Source organism: Phodopus roborovskii, unplaced genomic scaffold, assembly GCF_943737965.1.
Source record: "Phodopus roborovskii unplaced genomic scaffold, PHOROB, whole genome shotgun sequence".
In the NCBI taxonomy this organism is placed as follows: domain Eukaryota; kingdom Metazoa; phylum Chordata; class Mammalia; order Rodentia; family Cricetidae; genus Phodopus; species Phodopus roborovskii.
This window is the reverse complement of record NW_026126424.1, coordinates 15,944,057-15,971,094: the sequence shown is the minus strand read 5'-3', so window position 1 is coordinate 15,971,094 and position 27,038 is coordinate 15,944,057. Positions and strand designations below refer to the sequence as shown.

General features: G+C 38.0%; 1 protein-coding gene across 1 annotated transcript; it reads left to right on the top strand.

Moving 5' to 3' along the window:
- The first annotated feature begins 192 nt into the window (after positions 1 to 192).
- Dph5 (diphthamide biosynthesis 5) lies at positions 193 to 26,066 on the top strand. Its single transcript, XM_051185630.1, has 7 exons — positions 193 to 360; positions 4,184 to 4,308; positions 10,084 to 10,192; positions 18,890 to 19,010; positions 22,080 to 22,119; positions 23,588 to 23,691; positions 25,471 to 26,066. Exons 1-7 carry the CDS (start codon positions 226 to 228, stop codon positions 25,680 to 25,682), a joined length of 846 nt encoding a protein of 281 aa, XP_051041587.1. The 5' UTR covers positions 193 to 225; the 3' UTR covers positions 25,683 to 26,066.
- The last annotated feature ends 972 nt before the right edge of the window (positions 26,067 to 27,038 follow it).

Genomic DNA, 27,038 nt, shown 5'->3' with positions numbered 1-27,038 from the left:
ATCTGCTGGTACCGGAGGGTTGCAGTGAGGCTTTGAGGGGCGTTAGCGAAGCCCCCATCCCCCCCCCAAGTCCCTAAGCGGGTAATTGGGTTCGGCTTTACTTAAAACGGCCATTCCAGTCCTTTCGGAGAGTGTGCATCCCTAGACTTTAGGTCCCCGGTGTCAGCTGATGTTTTTTTTGTTGTCCCCTTCGCCCTGCAGTCTCCCCGCCCCTGGAGTTCGAAAATGCTTTACCTGATCGGCTTGGGCTTGGGAGATGCCAAGGATATCACAGTCAAGGGCCTGGAAGTTGTGAGACGCTGCAGTCGAGTGTATCTGGAAGCCTACACCTCAGTCCTGACTGTAGGGAAGGAAGCCCTGGTACGTGATTAAAATCCCCAGGCCTCTGGGGAAGAAAACTAGCTGTCATCTGATCCTCATACAGACTGCACAGTTTTCTTAGACCCTTTAAAACACATACCCTGGGACTGGAGAGGACAGAAAGCTCACTCATACACTAACACAGTGACTTGGGAACTGAACTGGTGGTTTGCCCTGATTTACAAGTCTAATTTTTGTATGGCTTTCTCCTGTAAATAAAAAGAAAAAAGGAAAGTTATTGTACACTCTCGGGGATAGTTATCAAAATCCGTTATTTCATTTGCTAGCCAAGAAATCCTTTCTGAGTTGAGTGCTAATGAGGTGCTGACACTGTCTTAATGAGTTGGTTATACAATCAGCAAGCAATCTGAAAGCTTCCTCCTTTGAAGTATTTCCACTGGGAACGGTGGCGATCGCCATTCTGTCTGCAACATATCCAAAGAGATCTTATTCATAATCTCCCAGGAAGGCTGGCATTCCCACATGTGTATATGGACTGAGCCAGAGACTAAGTATACAGAGGATTTATTAGTGTCTTATATACCTTGAGCAGGTTCTCATTAAGGGTAAATACGTAAATAATAAATATGAGTAGAAGGGTCAGTTTCTGGTTGATTGTCAAACTCAAAGTGGAACATGTATTGAGGTAAAGGATTGATGGATGTGTTGTGGGAGGAGGGGAAGAAGTGTTTTAAATTATCAAGTCTTCCGAAACAAAGTGCAAGCCACAGAATTTCTGGTCATTCTTCTCAGATTCATAGCCCAGACAATCATGAAGGCTGCAGAGTTACTTGAAGACTAAATTAAGGCTTGTTCTTGAATTGGCCATGCATTGGAATAAAAGTAGTGTCTGATGTCCAGCTGGTTTTTACTCTTACAATGACAGAACTGTGTCTCTGGTCAGTGATCAGAAACCATAATGAGTTTAAAAACCATATGAGAGAATAGACAGGTTAATAGAATAAAGTGTTTGACAGTAACTTAGAGGAAAATTGAGATATAGGTTGTTTTTGCCTTGTGATATGTCTTCGGACAATTCTTTTAGTTTCTTACTGTATAAACCGAGGCCAGAAGTATCTGCCTCCTAGGCCCTCTTGACATTGCCCAGCACAAAAGTTTTCAGATATTTTAGTTGCTAGTGGATACTTTTCCAAACTTCTGTCTTCATTTTTGAAAGAGAAATAACTAATAGTGTTTTTTATTAAGGTACATATGAAAATGTTTTATAAATAAGTTATGGATGTATTAATTTTTCAAGACTTTTTTGTCTCCCCCAACCTATATGTAGTTATTATAGAGTAACAATCACAGGTTTGGTCTGACCTTACTTGTAAGTATATTGTGTATATCTTTTTAAGGTGCTAGAATACTTATTTCATAGTCATAAGTGCTAATATTTGTAGGACATTTATTTTGCTCTGTTTTATTTATTTTCTTTCCAGTGCCAAGAATTGAACCCAGGTTCTCTCACAGATTCCACAAGCTCTCTACGGCAGAGCTACAGTACCCAGTACCCTGTAGCCACTGTTCACATTCATAGGCACACAAATGTTCCAAAACTTGTCCACTGTCACACAGACGGTGACATAGGCAAGATACAAACTAAAGCAGCTCTGGCTTGAGAACTATTGCTCCAGACTTTCATACTGTCTCTCTGCAGTCTTAGCAATGGATGATAACTACACAAGCATAACTTCAGGAATCACCAACAGAGAAGCTACGTTAAGGAAAATGGCTTGGCCTAGATCCTATCCTATTACAGAGTTCTCTGAGTAATCTCTTCATGTCCTCTTCCAAGTTCTTAGTTCCTATTCTTCCCCAAGAAGCTTACCCCAGGATGCCATCTGTCTTAAGTTAGTTATTTGTAAGTTTGTGCCTTGTATTTCTAATAAAACTGTAGAAACTCTTTCTCTTCTATCACATTCTTCTGTGCTTTTGTTATTAGAACAAACTGATTTTTAGAAATTGTTAACTTGTATCTATATAAATATATGAAGTCTGGTTTCAGCTATAGATAATTATACCACAGTGAGAAAATAATTTTTTTCTGTAATGAACATGTGCTTTCTACTTAGTAATCAACCAGTCAAGATTTTATAAAAGGCACATGCAGGTGTTGCTAAAGAAATTCCAAGTTAGACTGTTCTTCCATTAATCACTGTTGTATTCAAATGCCAAATGTATTCAAATAATAGTATTATTAATATAATCTTCAAAAGAAATATAGAGATAGCAAATCTGGGGAAAGTATTAGTTTTAGTTCCTTTAGGAAATTTCTGGTTATATATTAAATCTAACATGCTTCTTGGTTGAATGCATCTGAGTATTATATAAAGATGTGTAAGCAGCATAGTCTTTGTTACAAGTGGTTCATGGTTCTTTCTGCATTATACTTAAGAAAACTTAATGAAAGGCTTAAGTAGGGATTTATAAAAATAGTAGAAGGAAGAAGGTATAGTATGTCTAGAAATAACTGCAGAGGTTTTATCTAACCAGCACTCTGGAAGCCAATAATGTAAATCTGTCCCTGGAACCCACATGGTAAGGAGAGAGCCAACTCTGTCCAGTTGCCCTCCTCTACATGTAGAAGATAGGATTACTGGTAGCATGACACTGGTGACATGTGGCTTCTTGGTCATTTTCAGGAGACGTTAGTTCAGTAAAATCCCTTTTTTTTTTTTTTTTTTTTTTTTTTTTTTTGCCTTGGTGCATAGTTATCATATGTTCTCTTAGATAAGTGGATGTAATTATCCTGTGACTACGTTTTCTGATTCCTAAAATCAAAGTTAAATGTGTAAAGATTAACGATTAAGAAAAAAAAAAAGTAAAAGTGAAAACAAATGTATTTTTAAAAATCTGTGTAAACAGTGTTATTGAAAGCCTATGAACCATTTTTCTCAGCTGATGATATTTTCCCATATGAGTAACAGATTTTATATAAGTATTAGGAAATAATGGCCACATTTGGAATTGTAGCATTTGTCTTAGGATTCTTAATTGTTTGCTTGTGAAGTCCCTTGTTTGACAAATATTGGATACCACTGCTCGCACTGTAGCAGTCCCTGTAACTTAATAACGCAGACATCTCAATATGAAGGAATACATTTATACATCCTCTTCCATTTTTGAATTTCTTAGGAATTCAGTTACAAGATCATGATACTGTCTTTAACCAGCATCATGTGACCAATAGTTCACTGGCTCACTCTTCTGGGTTTGTTCTCTGGAACTGAACTTCAGGAGATTAATTGACAAAGCAGATTGGATGGAATTTAAATTCATTGGATGTGTATTTAAATTCATTTCTTTTCCTGTAATTATATAGGATTGTTTATTTTTGTTTGTAAAAAAGCTAACTTTTAATTTTCTGTCCTTTCTTATTGATGAGGACTTTATTTCAGCCAGCGTACAATAAATGCTCTTATAGAAGTTGGGTGAAACATCTACACTACCACATATCATTATTGTTAATATATTCCATATTTTCATGTTTCAGGAATAGGGCTCATGAATACATATTCTCTCTTCATCCTTTGGTGTGCTGCCTGGTCTATTAGACACACATTTAGAGGCCTCAGATGTTAAGAGGTCTGCTTTCTCTAGGGATATGATGATAGACCAAAGACAGAGTTTAATTGCATCATGATATGGAGTTCTGGCTCACTGATGAGGTGTGGTGTGCCGAATGATTGGTGTTTGGATGGTTGCCAAGGTTTGCACCTAGTTCTAGACAAAGGTGGTTCTTCGGTGTATGTATGTGTATGTTAAAAACTCACCTGCTGTCTCTCATTTTGATATTTTGATATCCTACTTAAACCTCTAGGAAGAGTTTTATGGAAGAAAATTGATTCTTGCTGACAGAGAAGTAGTGGAACAAGAAGCGGATAACATTTTTAAGGATGCTGATGTCAATGATGTTGCATTCCTTGTAGTTGGTGATCCATTTGGGTAAGTGAAAATAGGCATTGTGAGTTTTATTTATCAGCAGTGATTACTCTGCTTAAAATTTACCTTATTTGGTCCTGATCAGTTTATCTGAGTTCTACCTAAAATTTTGTATTTAAATTTTTTTTTTTGTTTGAAGAGTAACTGAAAATCTACTTGACAAAGATGCCCTTATAAGTATTACTGCCTTAACAAGCGTCAACACTAACATTTATCTTTTTTATGCTTTTTTTTTTGTACAAGATCATACCTTTAACTACTGTGTCATTAATTAAGTAAGGCACTATGCTTTCAAAAGTCAGGTCTGCCATTTGCTTTGATAATCACAAGCATCTTTGGCTTCTTTTGTTCTAGCCCCCACTTCCTTTTTTAATAATCTAATATTTGGCAATAATGCTGTCACTTACTTGCTTTGAATTTATCATTTATCAAGTCTCTGATTTCAATGTCTCATCCCCATTGGGAACACTGCTCTTCCTCATTACCAAGAAGATGGGTTTCTACTTGTCTAGTCAAGCATCATCAATCTCTAGTGTCAAGCCAAATACAAGAGTTCTTTGTCTACAGCTGGTGACCCAAGATTTATGTCACAGATTTGAGGAACATAAGGACAATTAAATCACTCTGGGTCCACCATCAAGGATATTTCTCAAAACAATGGAGTTACATGTGTATGCGTCTGTCATAAAGAAAATAATTTATGTTAGTATGCAGGGCCAGAGAGTCTGCATCATTATTATATTTGATTGCAAATTATATTGGGTAATCACTCAATATAAAATATTTAAATTGTTTTAGCCCCTGCCTGACATTGTTTTCTGTAAAATTAAGGCTTTGTCAGATTTCATGGTACCTTTGTTTTTCTTCTTAGCAATGGGATAGTAAAATAAAAAAGAATAATTAAAAAAAAAATCTTATCAGCAAATGTCTTCCTTTATATAGAATTTTCTTTCTGGCACAGACTCCTTCTATCTAAAACATGTGTCTTCTATAGGCAAACTCCCACCCAGACCTCCCAGCATGGTAACACAACAGTCCTTACAGTCACCTGATGAGCAGTCTTAGTCACTGACAGTGTCCCTTCATTATGCAATAAAAGTGCTGCTCAAAGTGAGGCTTCTAGCCTGGTAAAGTCCACAGACTTGCTTGTCCAGATGTAATGAGTAAAGAAATTCAGAGCAAGCATGAGAAACTAGTATAGCCATATAAAAAGTCAAATTTGTTAACTACTGAATATAATTTAAATAATGGAGTTATTCCTTATATTGTCTTATTATATATTTTATTTTCAAATAGCTAGTTTTTATTATATATTAGAAAACTTATTTCATGACTTTATAACAAAAAATAGTTTTCACCTTATTTTGAGGAACAGAACAATTGGCTATTTATTTATTGGTCAGTTTTTTTTTCATATCCATTCTTTTTTAATTTTTACTTTTAATACCCTTTGCCTGGTCTGCAGATTTATACAGACTTTTAAGTCATTACCCATGTTATGTTCAAGTTTGTATGTGTAAACCATAACAAATTAGTAGTCTCAGCTAAGAACTTTAGAAGAAGCCCCATTGTCGGCCAAAACTTTAAAACTTGCCAACCTGCTCTTCAAGTCTGTGTCCTGCCATTCTTGTATTGAGACCATACTCAAGCCAGTCAACTCATTCCATCACAGCTTTTGGCTTTCACACCTTCATTTAAGCTTCCTCTTTACCTGTCAGAGGCATCTGCATCTGTCAGCTCACACCCCTTCATGCTGTTGTCATCCTTTGTCACTCCAACTTGAAGATGTAGCTCCACTTGACAGGTGGAGATTATTGTTGATGACTGTTTCAGTTATCTTATAGAGCTGTGATTGTTCTATCAGTTAGCTTATGGAGATGTGATTGTTGTATCAGTTAGCTTATGGAGCTGTGATTGAAGTCCCTGAGAAGACAAGTTAGGAGAGGAAAAATTTACTATGGTTAGCAGTTTCAGGGATTTCTAATGGGTTGCTTGTCCCCATGCACTACCATCATGGCAGAGGTAGCTTGTAATACAGAAGCTTCTTCATCCATGCCAGAAAGAAAGCCGAGAGAGAGAAGGGGCCAGAGACAAGATGCCCCCAAGGACCTATCCCCAGTGATCTGCCTTCAGGTAGGTCCTACCTCCTGAAGTGTTCAGAATGGCCCAGACAACACCAGCTGGGGAACAAGACACAGTACATGAGTCTTTGGTGGTGGGGGAGGACATTATACTTAGACCCTCACTGTGCTAGCATTCACATACTTCCTAATAATATTTAAAATAACTGTGTGTCTCTGTTATTCCTATGGAGGTGTACAGTGTCCTTCATGTCTCTACTATTCCTGTGGATATATACAGTGTCCTACCTACACTGGCCTTGAATTCCTAGTCCTGCTTTACCTCCCAGGTGATACCTAATTGCTAATTGTAGATTCTTTGGAACTATTTAACTCTAATGATAGTTAATTTGCACTATCTCAGTGCCTGATTGTTATCAACAACTCTAACTTGTGTTAGAGTCAAGTTCAGGTATTGCCCCTGTCTGGTTCCCGCTGGATTCCTGCTGGGATGTGGTTAGAAATAGGATGGTGAAAAGTGTGTCATTAAATCTAATTAATTAAATAATTTTGTTTGTTTCTGAGGTGTTATTTTTGTTTTTAGAGTGAGATTTCATTATGTTGCCCAGGCTAGCCTCAATTCTTGGGCTCTGGTGACCTTCCTGCCTCAGCTTTGTAAGTCACTAACTGAGACTGCTGGCGCATATCTAGACTCAAAGTTTGTCTCACTCGTCAGGCCTTAAAGATGAAGAAGTTGAGTGGCTTGATGAATCCAGGGAAAACAAATTGCAACAAGATACTGACAAAAAGTCTTCTGTTTAATTTTAAGCATTTTCTTACTTACTTGAATAAAATATGAAGATGAGTAGCAAATTGGGTTAGATGGTAAGATGTTTTCTGTGTAGGTCTGGTGCCCAGAATCTGAGCCCCAGGATCCACATAGAGTGGGAGAAGAGAATTGACTCCACAGAACTGTCTTTTTACGCCCACATGCATGTGCTCATGCATGTGCGTCGTGCAAAATAAGTAGGCACACAAAATTTCATAATAAAATTTTAAAACTATGAAAAGAAATTAAGATGTGTTGTCTTAAATTCTTTTTTCCAGTAATTTTTCAACTGTGGTAAAATATACGTAACATATAATTCATCTTAATATATACAGATCACTGAATTTAACAACATACATAATATTGTACCCCCATCATCACCATCCCCCATAGTTTTACATCCTTCATGGAGATAATTAAAAGTCATAAACTCCTCACTCCCCTTGTATCCGGTTTATTGGAAGGAAAGTAGAAGTTAGTCACAGGGAGGTTGTACTGGTTCTAAATGGTACAGCATCAATTCTTGGCTTAGCCATATGGGAGATAAGAATATCAAGCAATCTGTCCCTTAAAGAGTATCAGGCAATCTGTCCCTTACTGTCTATAGAAGGAGTTAGCATTAAAGACTTTTTCTAATGCTTTTGTTTCATTATTCATTCTGTATTTTTAACATACATTGTAACTAAATAAACATATACCGATTCTGTAATTTTTATTTTCATGTCTTGTACTTTTTTTTCCCTTTAAGGAAAAAATCCGCACAGGTGTACCTTTATTTACCTGGCTTCTTGTGTCCTAATGTGAGCCATTTGATGATTCCCATCAAATGCTGGTATTTGACCAGCATTTGGCACCAAATAATTGTTCAATACATGCCATCAATATCATTAGTCTGTTCTGTTCTCTAGTACAAATGAAACTGTTGGTTTCTTCAAGATGGATAAAGGTTGTAATACATACAGTTCCTTGTCTCTTCTCCTTCTCTACATTTTGCACTATCTCTGTGTGATAGATTATCTCAAATAAGGTTTTAAGATCAGAGTAAAGATCTGTAGGTACAGACATTTTCTAGCATATAAAGCAACTTCCAAATGGGTTTTCAACTTACAATGCTTCTAATAGTTCTTGAGGTTATAATTTCACTGTGCACCTTGAAACAGCAAACTCCCAGGCTGCCAGCCACCGCTCCTCCCTGTCATGACAGCACTGCTACAATTGCCCTCATGTATGTCTATCAGTTAAGCCATGTCACATCTTTTCTCTTGAAATTAATTGCCTTTAAAAGAATTCCAGATAACAAGTGTGCTATTAAGGCAAAAATTCTTCACTGTTTCTGGTTAGGTAGCTCAGTTCCTACATTTGGAAATAGTAAACTTATGTATGTGTTATTTGGTTTGATTATTTCAAATGATGATATAATTTTAAGCCTGGTTTTCTTTTCATCTATTAAAGTAACTCATCCATAAAGCTGTTTAAATTAAAAAATAACGCCCTAATCAAATAGCTAATTTCCTTTTCCTTGAAGTTAAATGTTAGAAAGATTCGGTTCAGGATAGTATTAGAAATATTCTTTACATCTAGCACTGTAAATCAAATTGCTGATAATTTTTCATACTCCTTATATTTTATGTGTGCGATTAAAAACAGGCTTCCCTGGTGGGCATGTTTTAATCTGTAGCTGGCTGCCTCATGGGGTGTAAGCCCTTGATCTTCCTACTTGGTATGCATTGACCAGTTGACAGATTCTGCTTATTTGTAAGTAGTTTCTCAAACATGCTAATGTTGCTTTCCCCAGTAGGGCTTAGCATTTTTATCAAGATGAAAAGAACCTTTAGCAATGCCATTCTAAATTGATGTGAGATTACATGTCATAGTATTCCATTTATATTTACATATATTCTTTTCTCCCCCAGCCTACCTAGTTTTTATCACACTTTTCACAAAAGGGAAGTTAATAATGAGAACATGCATAGGACACACATGTACACACACCACTAAGTATATACAGTAAGATAGCCAGACTGAAAACAGCTATGAATAGGAAGACTGTACACAGATGTGAACTCAGAATAGAATTCTTTTAGGCAGAATTTTAATATATTGAAGGACCAACAGGCTATGTCCTGTTTCACCTTCAGTTTTAGAATATAAAAACAAATCCAAATAGTGCTGAAGTAAAGAATTTGGTTTGTTGTACCACAGAACTGTAAAGGGGACAATTCATCATTTAAAGTGTCCCACTTACTGTGGAAACTAAAGCCATAATGTCCAAAAACTGGATATTAGGTTAATTGTTCCCAGAGCCTGGAAAGTGCTGAGGAAGGGGCTAGAGTGAAGATGGTTCCTGGGTCCAGGAGAAGGCTGAAACAGAGTAATTCTAATGATTTATAACATAGGAACTATGATTGGTGAACAGTAGAGTATTTTGAAGTAAATAGGAAGTAGAGAAGACTCTTGAATATTTGGAGAACAAGGAAATAATGAATGTCTGAGGTACTAAGTAGTTTTAATCATTACTCATGTATAGATGTACATATTGAAAGGCCAATTGTATCCATTAATAATGGCTAGCTAAATTTTCTTAAAACTCATCTAAAAAAGCTCTGAGACATGAATGAAATTGCTGAGTTTATATTCTGCATATGTCTTTAGCAGATCTCAGAACACAGCATGTTCCTTTCTTCAATCAGTGTCAGTGTTTTAGTTGGAGTGGCATCTAGTGAGGGATGCGTGTAGACATACACTGCATCCCTAAAAAGCCCAAATAAAAGACCTCTGCAGGTGCCTAGTAGAATTTGAGGAAGAACAGTTGACTCTTTGATGTGAATTCATGAGCTAGGATAGAAGATTAGTGCCATTCACTTAACTGAACCTGTTTTCCCACTACAGGGCTACAACACACAGTGATCTTATTCTGAGAGCAACAAAGTTGGGAATCCCTTATCAGGTTATTCACAATGCCTCCATAATGAATGCTGTAGGCTGCTGTGGTTTACAGGTAATGTTCTATTTTCTTGTAAGCTACAAGTTTATTGTTATTTCATATAGGAGCCATAAAACTTAATTTTGAGAATGTACTCTTTAAATATATGCTTTCTTTTTTTACTGCTTTCCTATAATTTATTTATTGTTTTTCCTTTCTTGTAACCCTTTCAACAGGCCATGTAAATTTAGTTATAGTTGATTTTAACTTTATATTGATTTAAGCAAATTAAATGGTCTTTATATTTTTTTCAATGACTTCATCAGTTGCGGTCCAGCCTGAGTTTCCCACACAGTATCCCTTTCTCTTTCACAGAGAGTGTGTGATGCTGTGTTTTTTAAATGAATACAGAGTTCTAAGTCAGTGATGAAGGCACTAAGGCCATGTTACAAGTGCTGGTGTATAAAATCCGTTACTCTTAACTCCAACAATTGTGGCTCAGAGAGCTTGAAAGAGTGCTCTATTGATGTTTCTAAGATGCTCTCTTAAGCTATTGGTACCCACTGTCCAAGCGTGACATATGTGATGATCTTAACACTTGCATTGTCCATGGCAGCTGTGATCCCTGGATGGGCAGCAGTGCTTTTTAAGATACTGCTTGTGAAGACATATTCTAACTCTCTATATTTTAATAGGAAAAATAGATGCACCTTAGAGCCCTTGAAATAAGACCTTCCCTGATCTAGCTTGCTGAAATCCATCACTTGTGGATAAATATTTTTTAAAAGATAGTTTTGGTACCATGAGCCAGTTTGATCAGTGTAAAAGAGCTTGCCTCTAGGCTTCACAGCCTGAGTTTGAACTCCGGAACCCACATAGTGGAAGGACAGCTGACTCTGGCAAGTTGTCATCTGACCTCCATGAGCATGCTGTGGTATGCCCCCTCTCAAATAAATAAATAAACATTTAAAAAATAAGATATGTTAAAACCAGCCCTTTGTCACTTAGGAAGAATAGCTTAGTTTCATCAATTAATCCTGGCCATTTAGTTTGTGAGGAGACATAGTCACTGTGTAGTACTTTCCCCTTACTTTTAGCTATTATATTTGTATTGGGTTAGGTGTTTGCATCCCTTTTGTCTAAGATGTATACTTTTAAAACAACTCTTGCCAATTTTTCTTTATTGTTGAGAGCATTTCTGAATTGGAGCAGAGAGAGGACTCTAAAATGTTATTGCTTCAGGAAGAGCAAATGACTCCTAAAAATATTCCCGAGTTGATAACAGAGATGAAATGAAATTAAACATACATACACACACACACACACACACACACACACACACACACACACACACACCCTGAAAACTTCCCTTAGGGCAGTGATACCTTGAAAGATTTAATGTCTACTTTAAAAAAGACAAAAGAAGAAAATAACGTGATAGGGAAGGTATATAAATATTAAACTAATGGAATATATATTTTTTATGTTGGTTTTAAAATTAGGTGTTGTGGAGAAAATAGCCCTTTATCATGTTTATCATGTTTTCCCAGAAGTATTGTTTTTCTTATTTTCTTAAACATTAAAAAGTATTAATATCTTCCAAATGTATCTGTTGTGTGGACTAAGAACTAATTTTGTTTGCCCTGTATTCTTGTCTTCTGAATTGTTTCAAGAGGTAATTGTTCTCTGTCTAAAATGGAAGAGGTCTATTGGGGAAGGAATTCACTGTGAGAATTGATAGTTTCCATATATGCCCCTGAGATTGTATTTATGTTTAATAGAGTGTTTTAAAAAATGTTCAGCTGTCATGATTGTATGTGGACTTTTTCTAGACAGCTATGTCCCCATCTTCATTTCATTATTTAATTTGTCTGTAAAATGACAATGTCTATGCACAACAGGATGTGCCTTGCTCTTCTCATCCACAATGGCTTCTATGGAGGAAGTCCTCTGTGCCACCCAAAATCCCAAAATATTCATATTCCAGAGAGAAGAGGGGTTGTGGGTTTTTTTTTTCAGTTCTCTAACTTAAAATGCATTTAAGAAATGACAATTGTCTTTTTCTAAGATCCCCTGAAGATGCCATATCTGCAGATGTTCAAGTTCCATCTGCAAAAATGGTGTAGTACTTGCACATAGACTCAAATGTTTTAATTCATCTCTAGAGTACTTAGAATATCGAGTGCAGTGCAGATGCTATGTAAATATCTGTGTTGTATTGTTTAGGGATGGACAAGAAAAAGTAGTACATATTAATAACAGAAACAGTCCTCCCAAACCCCCAAATATTTTTGTTCCATGGTTAGTGAAATTCACATAGATATGGAGGGAACTATGGATACATGACACACTTTCAATTAAGTGCATGCTTACCGTGTATAATGTAAGATCATCAGTTGAATTCCTTTCCTTTTTGGATTGTTTCTCTTTACTATTTGGACACCATGTGTGGAAGATACTGTAACCTGAACAGCTGACTGTCAGAGACTGTTCATCAGACCTACCTAGAGGGCTTGAGAGTGCTGAGCTTTACCAGCAAACTTTCTGAGAATAGTAGCTCTGGTATGGGGTCTGAGAAAGAAGTGGAATACATGGAATAAGGATAAAATATGGGTTATATATTGTATTCTGGGAGAAGTCACTTACACAAAAAACCAGTGACCCACAAGTTCCCGCTCCATGGATCCACACCCAGGCTGCTCTTCGTGACCTGACTGGAACCAAGAGAGCAAGCTGGGGTCCAGCAGACTTACCTCCCACAGGTCACATCTGCACCTGTGCCCACGCCTCAATGGGCGTGGTCAGTGCAACAGGTGCGGGCAGGGTGGACATCTAGCTACACATCTATCTGTCTGTCTGTCTGTCTATGTATCTGTTTTTAAGCTGAAATATAATTACATTATCTCCCTCCTTTCTCCAGTCCCATCATATGTCCCCTCATTGTGTGTGTGTGTGTGTGTGTGTGTGTGTGTGTGTGTGTGTGTGTGTATGAGTTCATGTGGATGCTGTATAAGCCAGAAGAAGATATTGGACCCCTGGAACTATGAATTGCACTTGTGAACTGCCTGACTGGATGCTGAGAACTGAACTCACTTCCTCTGGAAGAGTAGTGCACACTCATTACTGTGGAGCATCTTTTGAATTCCAAGAGAATTTACATTGTAACAAGCAGTCAGTGCTACTGCAGCTGTAGGTACGAGGTCATGCCTTCAGAACCATCAACACAACCATGTAATAATCTTAGAAAATGAACGTACTTCATTGTCTCCCTTAAGCTTGTCAGGACTGAAAGCAGATGTTAATTACCAGAAATACCCCTGCTAGATGGAGGATGTTAGTAGGCTCCACCTCATGTTCTCTTACTTAAATTTGAAGGGAAGTAGGCTTCACTTTTGGAAGGTGTCCTGCCCTCTCGGAATCTTTTGTCATGATTTCAGAAACAGGCATCAAGATGTCGAAACAGGCCCACTTTGAATGCGGTGGAAGATCTGGGCAAAACATGCTTCCCGTCATCTTTGCCTCCAAGCATAACAGCTGCAAATGTCTAAGAGCAGGCACAGTGTTTTACACTCAGTTTGTCACCCTTGTGAGGCTGGTCTGTTTCTGTTCTCTAAAGAGCTTGCAAGGACAGTTTGACAGTTCAGAATTAAGCACTCAATAGTCTCCTTAACTTGGTAGTTTATTGATAGCCAATTCTTGTGGATCAGTAGCAAGTAGCTGTAGAACTTAACACGTCTAAGTATGTATACAAACACATAACCCTGTATGCACAGTCTGATAGAGATGGGTCATATGGTTCTGTACCATAAGTTTCATCTTTAGTGAAAATTTCCAGTTGAAACATAAAGTATATTAGAAGCTTGTAAGTTAGATGTCTTTAAGACAAACATACTTCATTCATTCAATAAATATTGTATATCTACTTAATGCTTACTTGGTAACTTTGAATGCAGTCATAACTTGTTGTTATGTTGTTGTATTGATGGTGTAGTTTTCCTACTGTTAATAGTCAATAGTGTTGATGGTGTAGTATTCCTACTGTTAATAGTTAGTCAGTAGTGTCAATGTGTAGTATTCCTACTGTTAATTATCAGCACTGTTGATGGCATAGTATTCCTACTGTTAATAGTCAGCAGTGTTGATGATGTAGTATTTCTGCTGTTAATAGTCAGCACTGTTGATGGTGTAGTATTCCTACTGTTAATAGCACTGTTGATGGTGTAGTATTCCTACTACTTCGAAGCATTGAGTGCTCTCATTGTGCTTTAGGTCCTCATGTAGTAAATGATGAAAGTACAGCACAGCAAAGGGATACTGGACTGGGTATTGAGGGTAGCAGAGTTCTGCATGGCTGTCACCACAGAATTTACCCAAGGTCTGCCAACTCATTAACATGTTTATTGAACATTTCCCTTTCCTTCCCATTCACTGTCTTTAATTTGTCTCTAATTTTCCTGTTTTTGTTTTTGGTTTTTGATTATTTAAGACAGGGTTTCTCTGTATTGCTTTCGAGCCTGTCCTGGAACTCGCTCTGTTGACTAGGCTGGCCTCGAACTCACAGAGATCCCCCAGCTTCTGCCTCCCCAGTGCTGGGATTAAAGGTGTGTGCTACCAACACCTGGCTCGGGTAAATACCTCTCCTATACAGAATGTTTGTGTTAATATTTTACTATTAGTTCTTTTTTTTTTTTTCCACATTCTCTAGGCATTTTGAAGAGTTTTCTTTTCATTTATTTTTTACATATCAATCCCAGTTCCCCCTCCCTCCCTCCCTCCCTCCCTCCCTCCCTCCCTCCCTCCCTCCCTCCCTCTTTCCCTCTTCCCCCCCTCACATTTATCCCAACCACCCTCCCCTCCCATCCCCCCCACTCCACATGTCTATTAGTTCTTAAGTTTACTCATTTTTATGCCTTCTATTGTATTTACCACAGCATCATAAAAATAATCTATTTGCAATAGGTATTTTCTGAGTTAAATTGCTTATTTATCTTCTCCATTCTAAACTGGATATTGTCTTTGGAGTAATATGCTTTAAAATATAATTCCTTTTCATTTATTTTATAAATGGATTCCCAATTATATATGAGAACATAGGTTTTTGTTTGTTACTTGTATTTTGAGAAAGCATTTCTCTGTGTACCCCTGGCTGTCCTGGAAATCACTCTGTAGACCAGACTGGCCTAGAACTCACAGAGAAACAGCAGCCTCTGCGTCCCAAGTGCTGAAATTAAAGTCATGTGCCACCACTGCCCAGCTAGAATCAAGTTTTATAGAGTACTTATACTGGGCTGACAAGATGGCTCCAGGGATAAAGGTGCTTGCTATGAATCCTCACGACCGGAGTTCAGTGCCCTAACTCTCAACAGAAAGAACCAACTTCCACAGGTTGTCTTTTGCATGTCAAACCACATGCATGTGTGCATGTGTATACATAAACACTAAATGGATAAATGTACTTGTGAAAGGAAGGGGATGTTGGTGGCAGAGAGGTGAGCTAGGCGATTGTTGGAGTCACTCAGGCAAGTGATGTCAAGGGCTCAAGGCAAAACAGTAGGGACATAATTGAGTGGTTACTTTCTCTCTTGAGTCCTGCAGCTGTTGCTAGTTGATAGGAATAGGTCTTGGTTAGATGTCGGAAATGTGAGGTACAGAATAGAGACATCTCCTTGCTCTTTCTTGTAATTGTCTCGTGCCATCTATGTAGTTCATCCTTCTCATTCTTTCCAGGCTCACTCCTGCACCTTCATCCTTTCTATCTCTTAAGTTCCAGCTTGTAGTCTTTTTCTGAGTGTAGAAAGGACTGAACTCTCAGAATAGGTGGGGTCCATGTGTCATTTTGACAAGGACTGTTTAATGCCTACTCTGTCTCTTTCTTGTGCATCTTCTCTGTCTGCCTCAGTAGTTTGTACCTCACAAAATGACTTGGTGGATGGTTTTCAGCTGAAGGTTTTTGTTTTTTAAGTAAAACACTATCCAGTACCAAGTTAGATGGGCTGCTTTCTCTTTAAATTATTCCAGATGAATGCAGAACAGATCTGTATTTCCCCTAGGTTTTCTGAGAAAACAGCTGCTTTTGTGGTTTTCAAACTTAAGTTTGAAGCATTAACAATGTCAGATTTGAATCAATAATACTGTCAGGAAAGTAGTCATAGCCCACAGGCCAGAGTTGTAAGATAGCCCAGTGTTCAGGCTTCTGCAACCTCAGTTCTTGTCACTGAGATTTGCTCCGGTTTCTTTTTACAATTTACTGGTGATGGTTGTGAAATGCAGAGAGCTGGTCCTTCTGTTCTTTGAGGTGCTGACATCTCAGTGGTGACACACTGTTTGCATAATGTTCCAGCATTCATTGAAGAAGTTTGCACCCTTGCCACAGGAGTGGCTGCAGTTATAAATCAGGGTCCTAGAGGGCAGTGCCCGTGAGCTTTTCTTCAGTCTCCCAATGGGGCAGTTCAGTCTCACACAGAACACTTCTGTTAGCTTAGATGTGACTAGCATCTCAATTCTCGTTTTAAGTCTTTATGACTCTGTTTTTGAATGAAGAACTTCCTTGCTTCTATGATTTTTATTTCCATATTTCTTAAAATATCAGAGCCTCTTAAACACTTACACATAAATGGAAATACAGTTTTCCATGAAGGTTTTCATGAAATAACATGTGTTTCAAGTTTGATGGGAAGTGATAAACCCCATTTAAAATGTATAGTTGAACTTATCCATTTTAAATGTAAAACTACTTTTAGTAACTAGTTTTGAATATTTGGTTCTTCTTGAACATAGCCAATAAAGAGAGCAGTTGGATCCTGTCAGGACACAGCAGTTTAGAATATTTTCATATAATTGTATCATATATTGAGCCCTGACAGTGTGTGAGGTACATCTAGGCACTCAGCATGCCCTTGGTTATTCAGTCCTTAAAATTGCTCATTATACTCTCCATGCAGGATGTTCTTGTCCAGGTCAGAGGTCATTTGCCTTCTCAGTGACCAGGCAGCTAATCAGAACCACTGCTGTGAGTCCAGAGCCTTTGTCAGCTCTGTGAGCTCTCAACTTGTCCACTTGCTTATCACTTAAAACCTGTGCCCAAAATAGTGCCTGGCCCAGACCAGGTGATCCACATTAAATATTTGTTAGTAAATTTGTAGGACAGCAACTGTAACAACTCTTCTGTAGAGTTAGGGCAGCTCCCATGAAGTTGATCCTGGGAATGTAGTCTAAGAATCCTGTCCTGGATCTCAAACTGTATTTTTTAGAGATACCTTGTTACACATGGCAGGAAGATACATGGCTGTATACTTGGGACAACATGGTCTTTGTACACTGTATGGTGAACACGGTTGCTACAGAATAGCATGGTTTCTCTCTGAGGATGCTTTGTTCCTATAACTTACAAATGGGCTTTGAGAATAAAGCTCCTTGTTGGGTAAATTGGAGTCTAGCATTTTAGGAACATGATGAATCGTCCTTTTGGGACTCACAGGTGTTGTGGCTTTAAGGTTTTAATCCCTGGGTATACAAAGCCTCAGAAGTTTTAGCTGCTTTAGAGAAGTAGGGAGGAATGCCCTGAGTGCCCCGCCTTTTCTTGTTTCCTTCCTGTCTGCTTCCTGGCACCTCTTGCCACAGCTTCTGAAATGGAAGAGAGAAGGACGGAAGTGTCACTGCAGGAAACAGCATCCCCAGTTCCCACCAAGACCCGTCTCTTCGTTTTTCACAGAAAGTAAAATGACTTTCTAATCCGTGACACATTACTAGATGTGGCTTTTCAGTGTCTATACATTCCTGGTTTCTTACAAGTTGTGTCAAACAAACTGTTTAACTTGAAGAATTAAATCATTCTGTAACATTAGCATTGTGTTTTACTGTACTGTGCTTTGGCAAACATCTTTCATGCAGTGCCTATACAAAAACTATTATAATATTAGCATGCAACTTCAGCATGTGAATAATTTTTACATGTCACTTGATCCCCACAGCTGGGACAGGATAAGTGGTATTGACACTTTTCCTGCACAGCTAGCAGGTTGCAGAGCCAACCTCTAAAGCTTAACTACTTTTTACATAAGTTCCAGAACAGGACTGTGGTGGACTAGTACAGTTAGTTCAGTTCAAAAGTCAAGCTTCATACTTGCAGGGATAGGTAAATGAGGTGGACCACCTTGGTGAGATGGAGATTTTGGGGAAGGTCTTTATTGTCTAACTTTGACATGGAGGACAGAGATACTCTTCTTAAATTGGAAGAGTATATGTTATAATCAGTAGCAATAGGGAGTACGCTGTTTGTGAATTTTGTTGAACTAAGGTGATGGATAAGAACATTCCCTCAGACCTAACTTTACATATTTATTTATTTTTAACCATGTGACCTTAGGTAAGTCAACTGATCTTTCTAAGGCTTGGTAGTCTTATCAGTGAAGCAGAAAATTAAACTTTTGACACCTGTTGAGAGTGTTGAAAGCTATTTTTATTCTGTGTTTTTTTTTTTTTTTTTTTGTTGTTGTTTTTTCTTATGGTTAATTTTTTTTTAAAGTTTCTAATTATGTCTTTGGGGGCGGTATATTTATGTGAGTCAGGTGCCATGAATGGGGGCCCAAGGAGTCAGATCTTCCTGGAGCTGGAGTTAGAGGTGCTTATGAGCTGCATAGACTTAGGTCCTTACAAGTGTAGACTAGCTCTTAATAACCAACCACTGAGCCTTCTCTCGGCCTGGACCTTGTGTTCTTGATCTATGAAATAATAGTGATTGTTGTATCATTAAGTAATGTTTGGTTTTTCTAGTTGTACAAGTTTGGAGAAACTGTTTCTGTTGTGTTTTGGACGGACACTTGGAGACCAGAAAGCTTCTTTGACAAAGTGAAGAAGAACAGACAAAACGGCATGCACACATTGTGTTTACTTGGTAAGCAGCAGAAGCTCCCCTATTCCCACGCAGAGCAATTGTCAATCTTCCCTTAGTTTCATTTTGTGATAGAATTAAAACTGCTCTGTGAATAACTAGGTAGAGAAAAGAAACAAAACAAAATGTCATAGGCTAGCACACAGCTCTTTCCCGCCCTCAACTTCAAATACCACAGAAGTCCTGTGTTTATGCTGAGACTTGCTGTTCTCTCTTAGAACCTATAGATCTTTTCCAAGATTCTGTATTTACAAACTTTCCATCGTTATTACAGTTCAGCAGACGTGTAGTGAGCATTTATTCTGTCACCAACCATTCAGCATCTTCTAGGATTTTTCTGTGAAAAATCACAAAATGGTACTTCTGAAAGATACTCCAAAGATCGTTTTGTTAAAATGTGTTTTGCAGGTGATGTTGAATATTGAGTAATTTCCAGTACCATTCACTTAATTGTTAACAGAATAAAATACAAATGACCCATTATTCCTAGTCTCTTCATTGTGCTAGCCTGCCCAAACTTTATTTCCTGTTTAACATAAAAAGGGCTAGGATGCTTTGTGCAACAAGGTAATAGTACCGAGTTTCAGAAGGAAATGGGCTTTTCCTCACAACAAAGACCCAGAGATTTAACAAGTCACATGTCTAAGAGCCTCTTCTAACCTTATATGTTATAGAAAGGAATACTGGAATCACATTTTCACTTTCCCCTTGGTGACTGGAACACAGCTGACATCTTATGATATGACAGAGTTGGGACCAGAAGACAGAATCCTAGTGTCTCTGCTTACTAGCTAGAAAATACTAAGAAGCAACTCTTAGCCTTTGTCTTCATACTATCACCCAGCCTTATGGTACTTCTCAAACTAGTTATGGTGATTTTCTTTATTATTGTTTTGTATGTACATGTTTGTGTGCATGTATATGCATATTCAAGTGCATGCCAGAGCACATATATGGAAAACTTGTGGGAATTGGTTCTCGCTTTACATTGTGAAGTCGAATTCAAGTCATCCCTGAAAACAGCAAGAGTGTTTATTTGCTTAGCCATTTCACCAACTCCCAGATCAGAGGTTGATATCTTTTGGTTGCTTTTGTTGTGGTGGTGAATGGGTAAGAATGGACTCATGTATTTGAATGCTTGGTCATCAGGGAGTGAAACTTTTGAAAGGATTAGAAGGATTAGGAGGTATAGTCTTTCTTGTTGGTGTAGGTGTGTTCTTACTGGAGGAAGTATGTCACTGGAGGTGGGCTTTGAGGTTTCAAAAGACCATGTTAGACCCAGTGTGTCTTCTTGCTGCTGCCTGTGGATCAGTGTGTAGATCTTTCAGCTACTCCTCCAGCACTGTCTGCTTGCGTGCCTGCCATGCTCACCACTGTGATGTAATGGACTAAGCCTCTGAAACTTAGCAATCCCTAATTAAGTGCTTTCTTTTACAAGAGTTGATCATGGTGTTTCTTCATAGCAGTAGAACACTGAATAAGACACTTATTGTTTGTCTTATTTTATTATTTATGTGTGGAGTATAGGGTGATAGGCTTCTAATTTCTCACACCATATATCCCATTTAAATTAGTGTGTAGTTGCTGAATGCTTACTATGGGTCAGCCCCTTTAGGGATTAGGGAGCAAAACACGTGGTATTAAACTGCAGACAATTTATAATTTATTTAGAGACACGATTAATATATGTGATATAGTCAGAAGTTAATTAAAGAACATTAGTTACATGGATATTTCTAAGTACAAAGCAAGTTCAAAATGAATGAATTGATGGAAGTGTTACCTTAAGTATTCAAGACATTGTTTAAAGTAAAACATGACTTCTGTTTTGGAGGCCATAGTTTCAATAACATTCATTTTTGTATGTGCCAGACTAGTAGAACTATTAAGCTATTCAAATTTGAGAAATTCTTAAGTATTAAGTGCCACAGACATTGATAACCAGATATACGATTAATCATTTTTATTATAATTTCTAAGTAAACTTTGTAGTATTTGTTAATAAGAGAAGCTCTTACTATCACTTTACAAAGTTGTAGAAGTCTGTCAGAGGCTCTTCAGTTGTACCATATTTATTTTTACAAAAACAGACTTTGGCTGTAAAACAGGAAGCAGCTGTTGCCCTTGTGTGAAGTTCCTGTGAGGACACAGCCAGTCTGGCTTTTCACCGTTTCCCAAGCAGTTAGGCTAAGCATCAATGGCAGTGAAATGTGAAGGACCAAGTCTTTGCCATGGTGCCCTGTCAGATTTCAGAGCGCAGACATTGTATGCTGCTCCTGCACTGCCCAGCAGCTGGCATAGAGCTCTGAAGCCCCATTACTGCAGTATTTATTTGTTATTATAATATGTCTTACTACTGTAAGAAAGCAAACACTTCCTTTCAAAATACAGTAAGAATCTTTTTTTGGGCAGTGGTGGAACACACCTTTAATCCCAACATTTGGGAGGCAGAGGCAGGCCGATCTCTGTGAGTTCAAGGCCAGCCTGGTCTACAGAGTGAGTTCAGGACCCAGGACTACACACAGAGAAACCCTGTCTTGAAAAAAATAAAAATAAAAAACAAGCAATAAGAATCTTCTTTTTTAAAACTTAGGTTTTATCCTTTGAGGCTTTTGTAGTGTGATGCCTAAAAATAAAGTGTAAGAATACAAGCAGACATTTTAGATGAGTCTGTGCCAGTACTAGGTAGAAGAACTAAAGAGATTCTGATTAGTTAAGTAGTGCACTTGCCAACATCATCTAATGCTTTGCCTTAACATTTTTGTCCAACAGGAAACTCGAGCCCTGCAGAGGAATGTCAGGGCCAAACTCCAGTTTGCTTTCTAGTGTGGGGGCCTCTCCACAGCCACAGGCGTTTCCACTCCTCTCTAACCTCATAGGAAAGTAGTCACACACAAGTGTGAGCAGAGACACCAATTCAGATCATCATAGTGTAAGCAGAGACACCAACTCAGATCGGCATTTAGGGGGCTCTGGAAAGATGTCCAAAAATATATATGTGATCCTCAATGGGAGCTGAAGGATTTGGGGTAAAATGACTAGATTACCAGAGCTGTCCTTTAATCCCTGCAGATATCAAAGTGAAGGAGCAGTCTCTGGAGAACCTCATCAGGTGCGTCTGTGAAATGACACTGTCCATGAATGCTTCAGTGGGCCGAGTCTAAGGATGGATGAAAATGAGCTTTCAGAATAGCCACACAGGAAATATTTGACTTATACAAAGGATAGAACAGATTGATTGGGTGAAGGTAGCAGCAGAAATCTTGGATCTAACACAGAACAGCGATGGCCATTTAACAGTCACCCTATAAATGTGGGTGGGATGAATGAATGGGGGTTCAAAGCCTTGGGCTTACATCTGATGTCGACCCCTGGCTGCTGCTGCTTTGGGGACACTTCGCCCATTGTGTGTGTGGGGGTGTTAATGTGACTTCTCCCATGTGTGAAGTTGGGTGGGGATGGAGGAGTATTGCTTCTGTGTATGATGGCCAGATCCTTTCTTAGTGAGGCAGTGTGCTATATAGCAGCTGCCACCACTCATGGTAATAGACGGTTGAAATGTGGCTGATGAAGCTGGAGAACTGAAGTCTCATTTAACTTTAAACTAGTAATTACAAAACCTCTAGGTTGTTACCACAACTTTAATATGTAAATCTTTTTAAACATAATTTTATTTGTTGAGCATTTCATACATGTTTATAATGTAGTTATGCCCTCCTTCCAACTTATAATTATAAATCTATTTTTGTGACCGTATGTTTATATACATATTAAATTAAATTTTTCTGATTAAAACTTAAAAAATGGGCTGAAAGTGCTTATCAGACTTCAGAGTTGGTATAAAAGCAATGTGTAATACTTATTTGTGAACTAGGTGTTCTAGTATAATATTGTAGGGATATTGGATTAAATATATTTACATGCTATTGAAACTAATTTTGCTTGTTGAACTTGTTGCTGTAGTGTCTGGAGTGTTTGAGATTGCACTGTGCTATGCTTCTGCTGGATAGTGTTGACTTGGAGAATTGTAGACTGCAAATTTCAGAAGCTTATCTTTCTGTTATGATCATTTGATAAACTTGCCAGGCTTTTGAGGCATGTAGAAATAAACTTGTTCAGATCTTTACTATTTTTTTTAGAGGAAGAAGTAAAAAAGATATAGGAACATAATAATAATAATAATAATAATAATAATAATAATAATAAAAGCTAGCAGGCACTAGGCCCTGAGTTCAGTCCCCAGCACTGTGACAATACAAACAAGAAGAACAAACACTGGTTCACCTAGGGTGAACCCCATTGATACAGTTTGAATTATGTCTGCCCAAGGCAGCACTTGTAATAACTATAACTTTGATGTAGACATGTATCTTTATTAGAATGTTAATCTTGTCATCATTTCAGAGCCATTGAGGACAGCCAAAGTAGGATAATAGGAAAGAGCTTAAGAAACTCATCCTTGACTTATACAGAAGAGGGTATCATGTGAAAACTTGAAAGAGTATCTTGGAAGGAACTGTACCAAATGCCACAGTTGATTTCACAGGGAAAAACAATGATGTCTAGTTTTATGCTTACAGGGGAAGAAAGATCTATGAACCTCCTCGATACATGACTGTGAACCAGGCAGCCCAGCAGCTTCTAGAAATTGTTCAAAACCAGAGAGCACGCGGGGAAGAACCAGGTACTTAGCCTCTTAGATTGTTTCTTTACAGATACGTAAATCATTACATACCTGATATGAAGTAGGGTCAGTGTGTTTTCCTTGTTATGTATGTCCTGTATTTTTTCCCTAATTTTAAATCCCACAGGATCCTAGTTATACTAAAAGAAAGAAAATTTAGTTCTTTACAGTAAAATTGTCATAATTTGACTTTTTAAAAATGAAGACTTTTAGCCAGGTAGTAGTGGCACACAGATTTAGGCAGACCTCTGTGCATTTAAGGCCAGCCTGGTCTATAGAGCTAGTTCCAGGATACCAGGGCTGCACAGAGAAACACTGTCCTGAAAAACCAAACAAAAAGCCAAACCAAACAAATGTGTATGTATATACATATTTGATATATTACTTATATTACTTATTATCAGGTTTTATGTTAATATGATAACGTATAAATGTTTGATAGAGAGCTATCATTTTAGTTCTAATCAATAAGACCTATACTACAACAATACATTTATTCTGCTTTTTCTCTTGAACACTGAAATACACAATAGTTTTCTTTAGGATAAAGACAAGACACTTCTAATAGGTAGACACAGTGTGTGGTATACAGACAGTATGTTTCCTGAGAACTTCTTAAATGTACCTGCCATATTCTGATAAAAACATGCATTAAGGCATTTCTGAGTGATGATTTTATATTTTTTAATCTATATTACATTTGTTTGTTTGTTTTGTGTATGCACACTTGCAAAAATGTACACGTGGCGTTCAGAGGACTACCAAGAGTCAGCTCTCCTTTCACCACGTGGGCCCCAGGAATCAAACTCAGGCCATCAGGACATGGTGGCGAGTACCTTTCTCTCCTGAGCCATCATCATCCTGCTGGCCCAGCCATTGCACATCTTATCCCTGTTAGTGGCCTGAGTTCCCTTCATGCCCTCTTTGCCTTGTGTAAATCCTTGTCCCATTTCTGAAACTTTGTAAACTAAAGGATAAAACCAATAAGAGATCATCTCTTTAGCTGTAGCACCAAAATGAATGACTATAAAAAGATAAATAATGAATTAAGAAACCTAAATACCCAGAAAGGACTATTATTTGTTTTGGCTTTATAGTTTACTAAATACTCTTGTACTCATTGTATTAGCCCATACAACTACCATTTAAGAGGTAAACATTTTTTAAAATTAAAAAAAAAAAAAAAAACCAAAAAACCTGATTGGTCCTATAACTAATTATATGGCTGGGCATCTGTGAATTTTTTTTCAGTCCCCTAATTTTTACTGTGTCTTAGTCAGGATAAATGTATCTTAAGAGTGTATTTAAAATATAAGTGTGTTCGGGAAGGAGGTCATGGTCATGGTGTCTTTTCACAGCAGCAGAAACCAAAACTAAGACAAAGAGAATCCAAGTCAGGTTCCTAGCATCCACCTTGAGTGCCTCACAACCGCATGTAATTCCAGCTGCAGGGGATCCAACACTTTCCTGCTTCCATGTGTGTATCTTCATAATATGTGTGAATCGTAAAGATGTTTACTCAGAGCCCTGTAAGACAAATATTGTTATCAATATGAGGAGTATAAATACAGCTAATTCTTTTTCAAGTTATTAAAACATAAGCCTATGTAAGTCTTTTAAAATCTCAAAAGGTAAAGGAAGTGATCTCTAGTGAGTGTCTAGTGAGGTTTCAGATGTTTAGGACATTTTCAGTGAAGTACTTATATTTTTTGAATGGTGAACAAGATAATTGATCTACAGCATCCTCTGTCTCTCCCTCCCCTGCTCTGTTTTAAACAGTGGTCACTGAGGAGACGCTTTGTGTTGGCTTAGCCAGAGTTGGTGCTGAAGATCAGAAAATTGCAGCAGGCACTTTACAGCAGATGTGCACAGTGGACTTGGGAGAACCACTGCATTCTCTGATCATCACAGGGGGCACCCTGCACCCGCTGGAGATGGAAATGCTCAGTCTTTTCTCTGTTCCAGAATCCCAACATATTAATGAACTCTAAACATGGACATGTTCTGTTGTCTCACATTAATTTCTGTTAGATTGGGAATGTGGTATTTATATGACAAATGGCATGGGTCTGTCATTCCTCCAGAAAGTATAACAGAAGTGACCAAGAGGAAGCAGGTTGACCCAATAGTGTTTGGCTTCCTGCAGCTGTTTTCCCCCATTTCATCATCAGCTGCTGTTGGAGCATCAGTTGGCTGCTTGTCAGGGTGTGTACATATGGGGCAGACCAAGCTGGAAAAGTGTGGCTGGACATCCAAAGATATCCTCTAAGAATAACTTGGAGGAAACTGGAATGTGAATCATCTGAACCCTATTTTCAAAGGATAAAGAAGCACCGAGCAGCAAGTAAAGCAAATAAAAGATTGCTAACTCTTCATTCATTGTTTTATAATCTCCTTTCTAGAAAGGTGGCTGTTGGGAACTAAGAGCACACCTTGGTAAAGTGCTTCTGTGCAAGCATGGAGACCCAGAATCCCCAGCACTCATGTGAAAAGTCCAGCGTGGCAGTGTACTGCAGCTGCAACCCTAGCACTAGGAGCGGAGCAGAGAGAGGCATGGCTAATCTGTGCATGCCTTATTCAGTGAGAGACACTGTTTCTAAAAAACAAATTGATAGCTCAGTATGGTAATGTACTTCTTAAATCCCAGAACTTGGGAGGCAGGTAGATTTCTGAGTTCAAGGCTAACCCTATCTGCATAGCAAGTTCTAGGCCACCTTGTGCTATATAATAAGATATCTTCAATACATAAATAATAAGCAATGGAGCAAGATGGAGGAAGAGGATACCCAGTGTTGATGTTAGTCATCATACATACACATTTAACAATTTAAAAAGGCTCATTTGCTTGATAACCGTGAAGTGTTATACCTTTGCTAGTCTGGAATAGAAGTAGCTTTGTTACATACTACTGTGTTAGTTAAAGTCATGAGTATTTCTATAGCCTAATCAATGCAATCTTTTTGCTTAGTATATTCATGAGTATTGGTTGAATTTTTTCCCTACTTTCTGGTTTTATGTCTTAGCTAGAAATTATTTTGACGGTTCATTTGAGATGAAATATTTTAATGCGTACAAAACATTCCATTTTTAGCCAGTTTTTCATTGTTTTTTTCAGAGATGTTGAACAACATTTAAAATGATAAAGAATAAAGGCCTTCTGGGTTTGGTAGTGGAATAGCTCACACCCTCCAGTTTTAACTCTTAACAGTGGGAAGACACTGGGGGAGTCAAAGCAGTCTCAGAACTCTGCCTATGTGGATTTTCCTGTTGAGGCATTGCCTGACATCGGTTCAGCCTGGTTGGTATACTGTCATGAGATCGATAGTGGATGGAACTGTGGGCTGCAA

What these genes read in the sequence shown, in the direction of transcription:
- Dph5 (XM_051185630.1), top strand. Translation starts at nt 226, where the DNA reads ATGCTTTACCTGATCGGCTTGGGCTTGGGAGATGCCAAGGATATCACA. An exon ending in TAGGCTGCTGTGGTTTACAG is followed by an intron (nt 10,193 to 18,889) that starts GTAATGTTCTAT and finishes TGGTTTTTCTAG; the next exon opens with TTGTACAAGTTTGGAGAAAC. An exon ending in TCTCTGGAGAACCTCATCAG is followed by an intron (nt 22,120 to 23,587) that starts GTGCGTCTGTGA and finishes TTATGCTTACAG; the next exon opens with GGGAAGAAAGATCTATGAAC.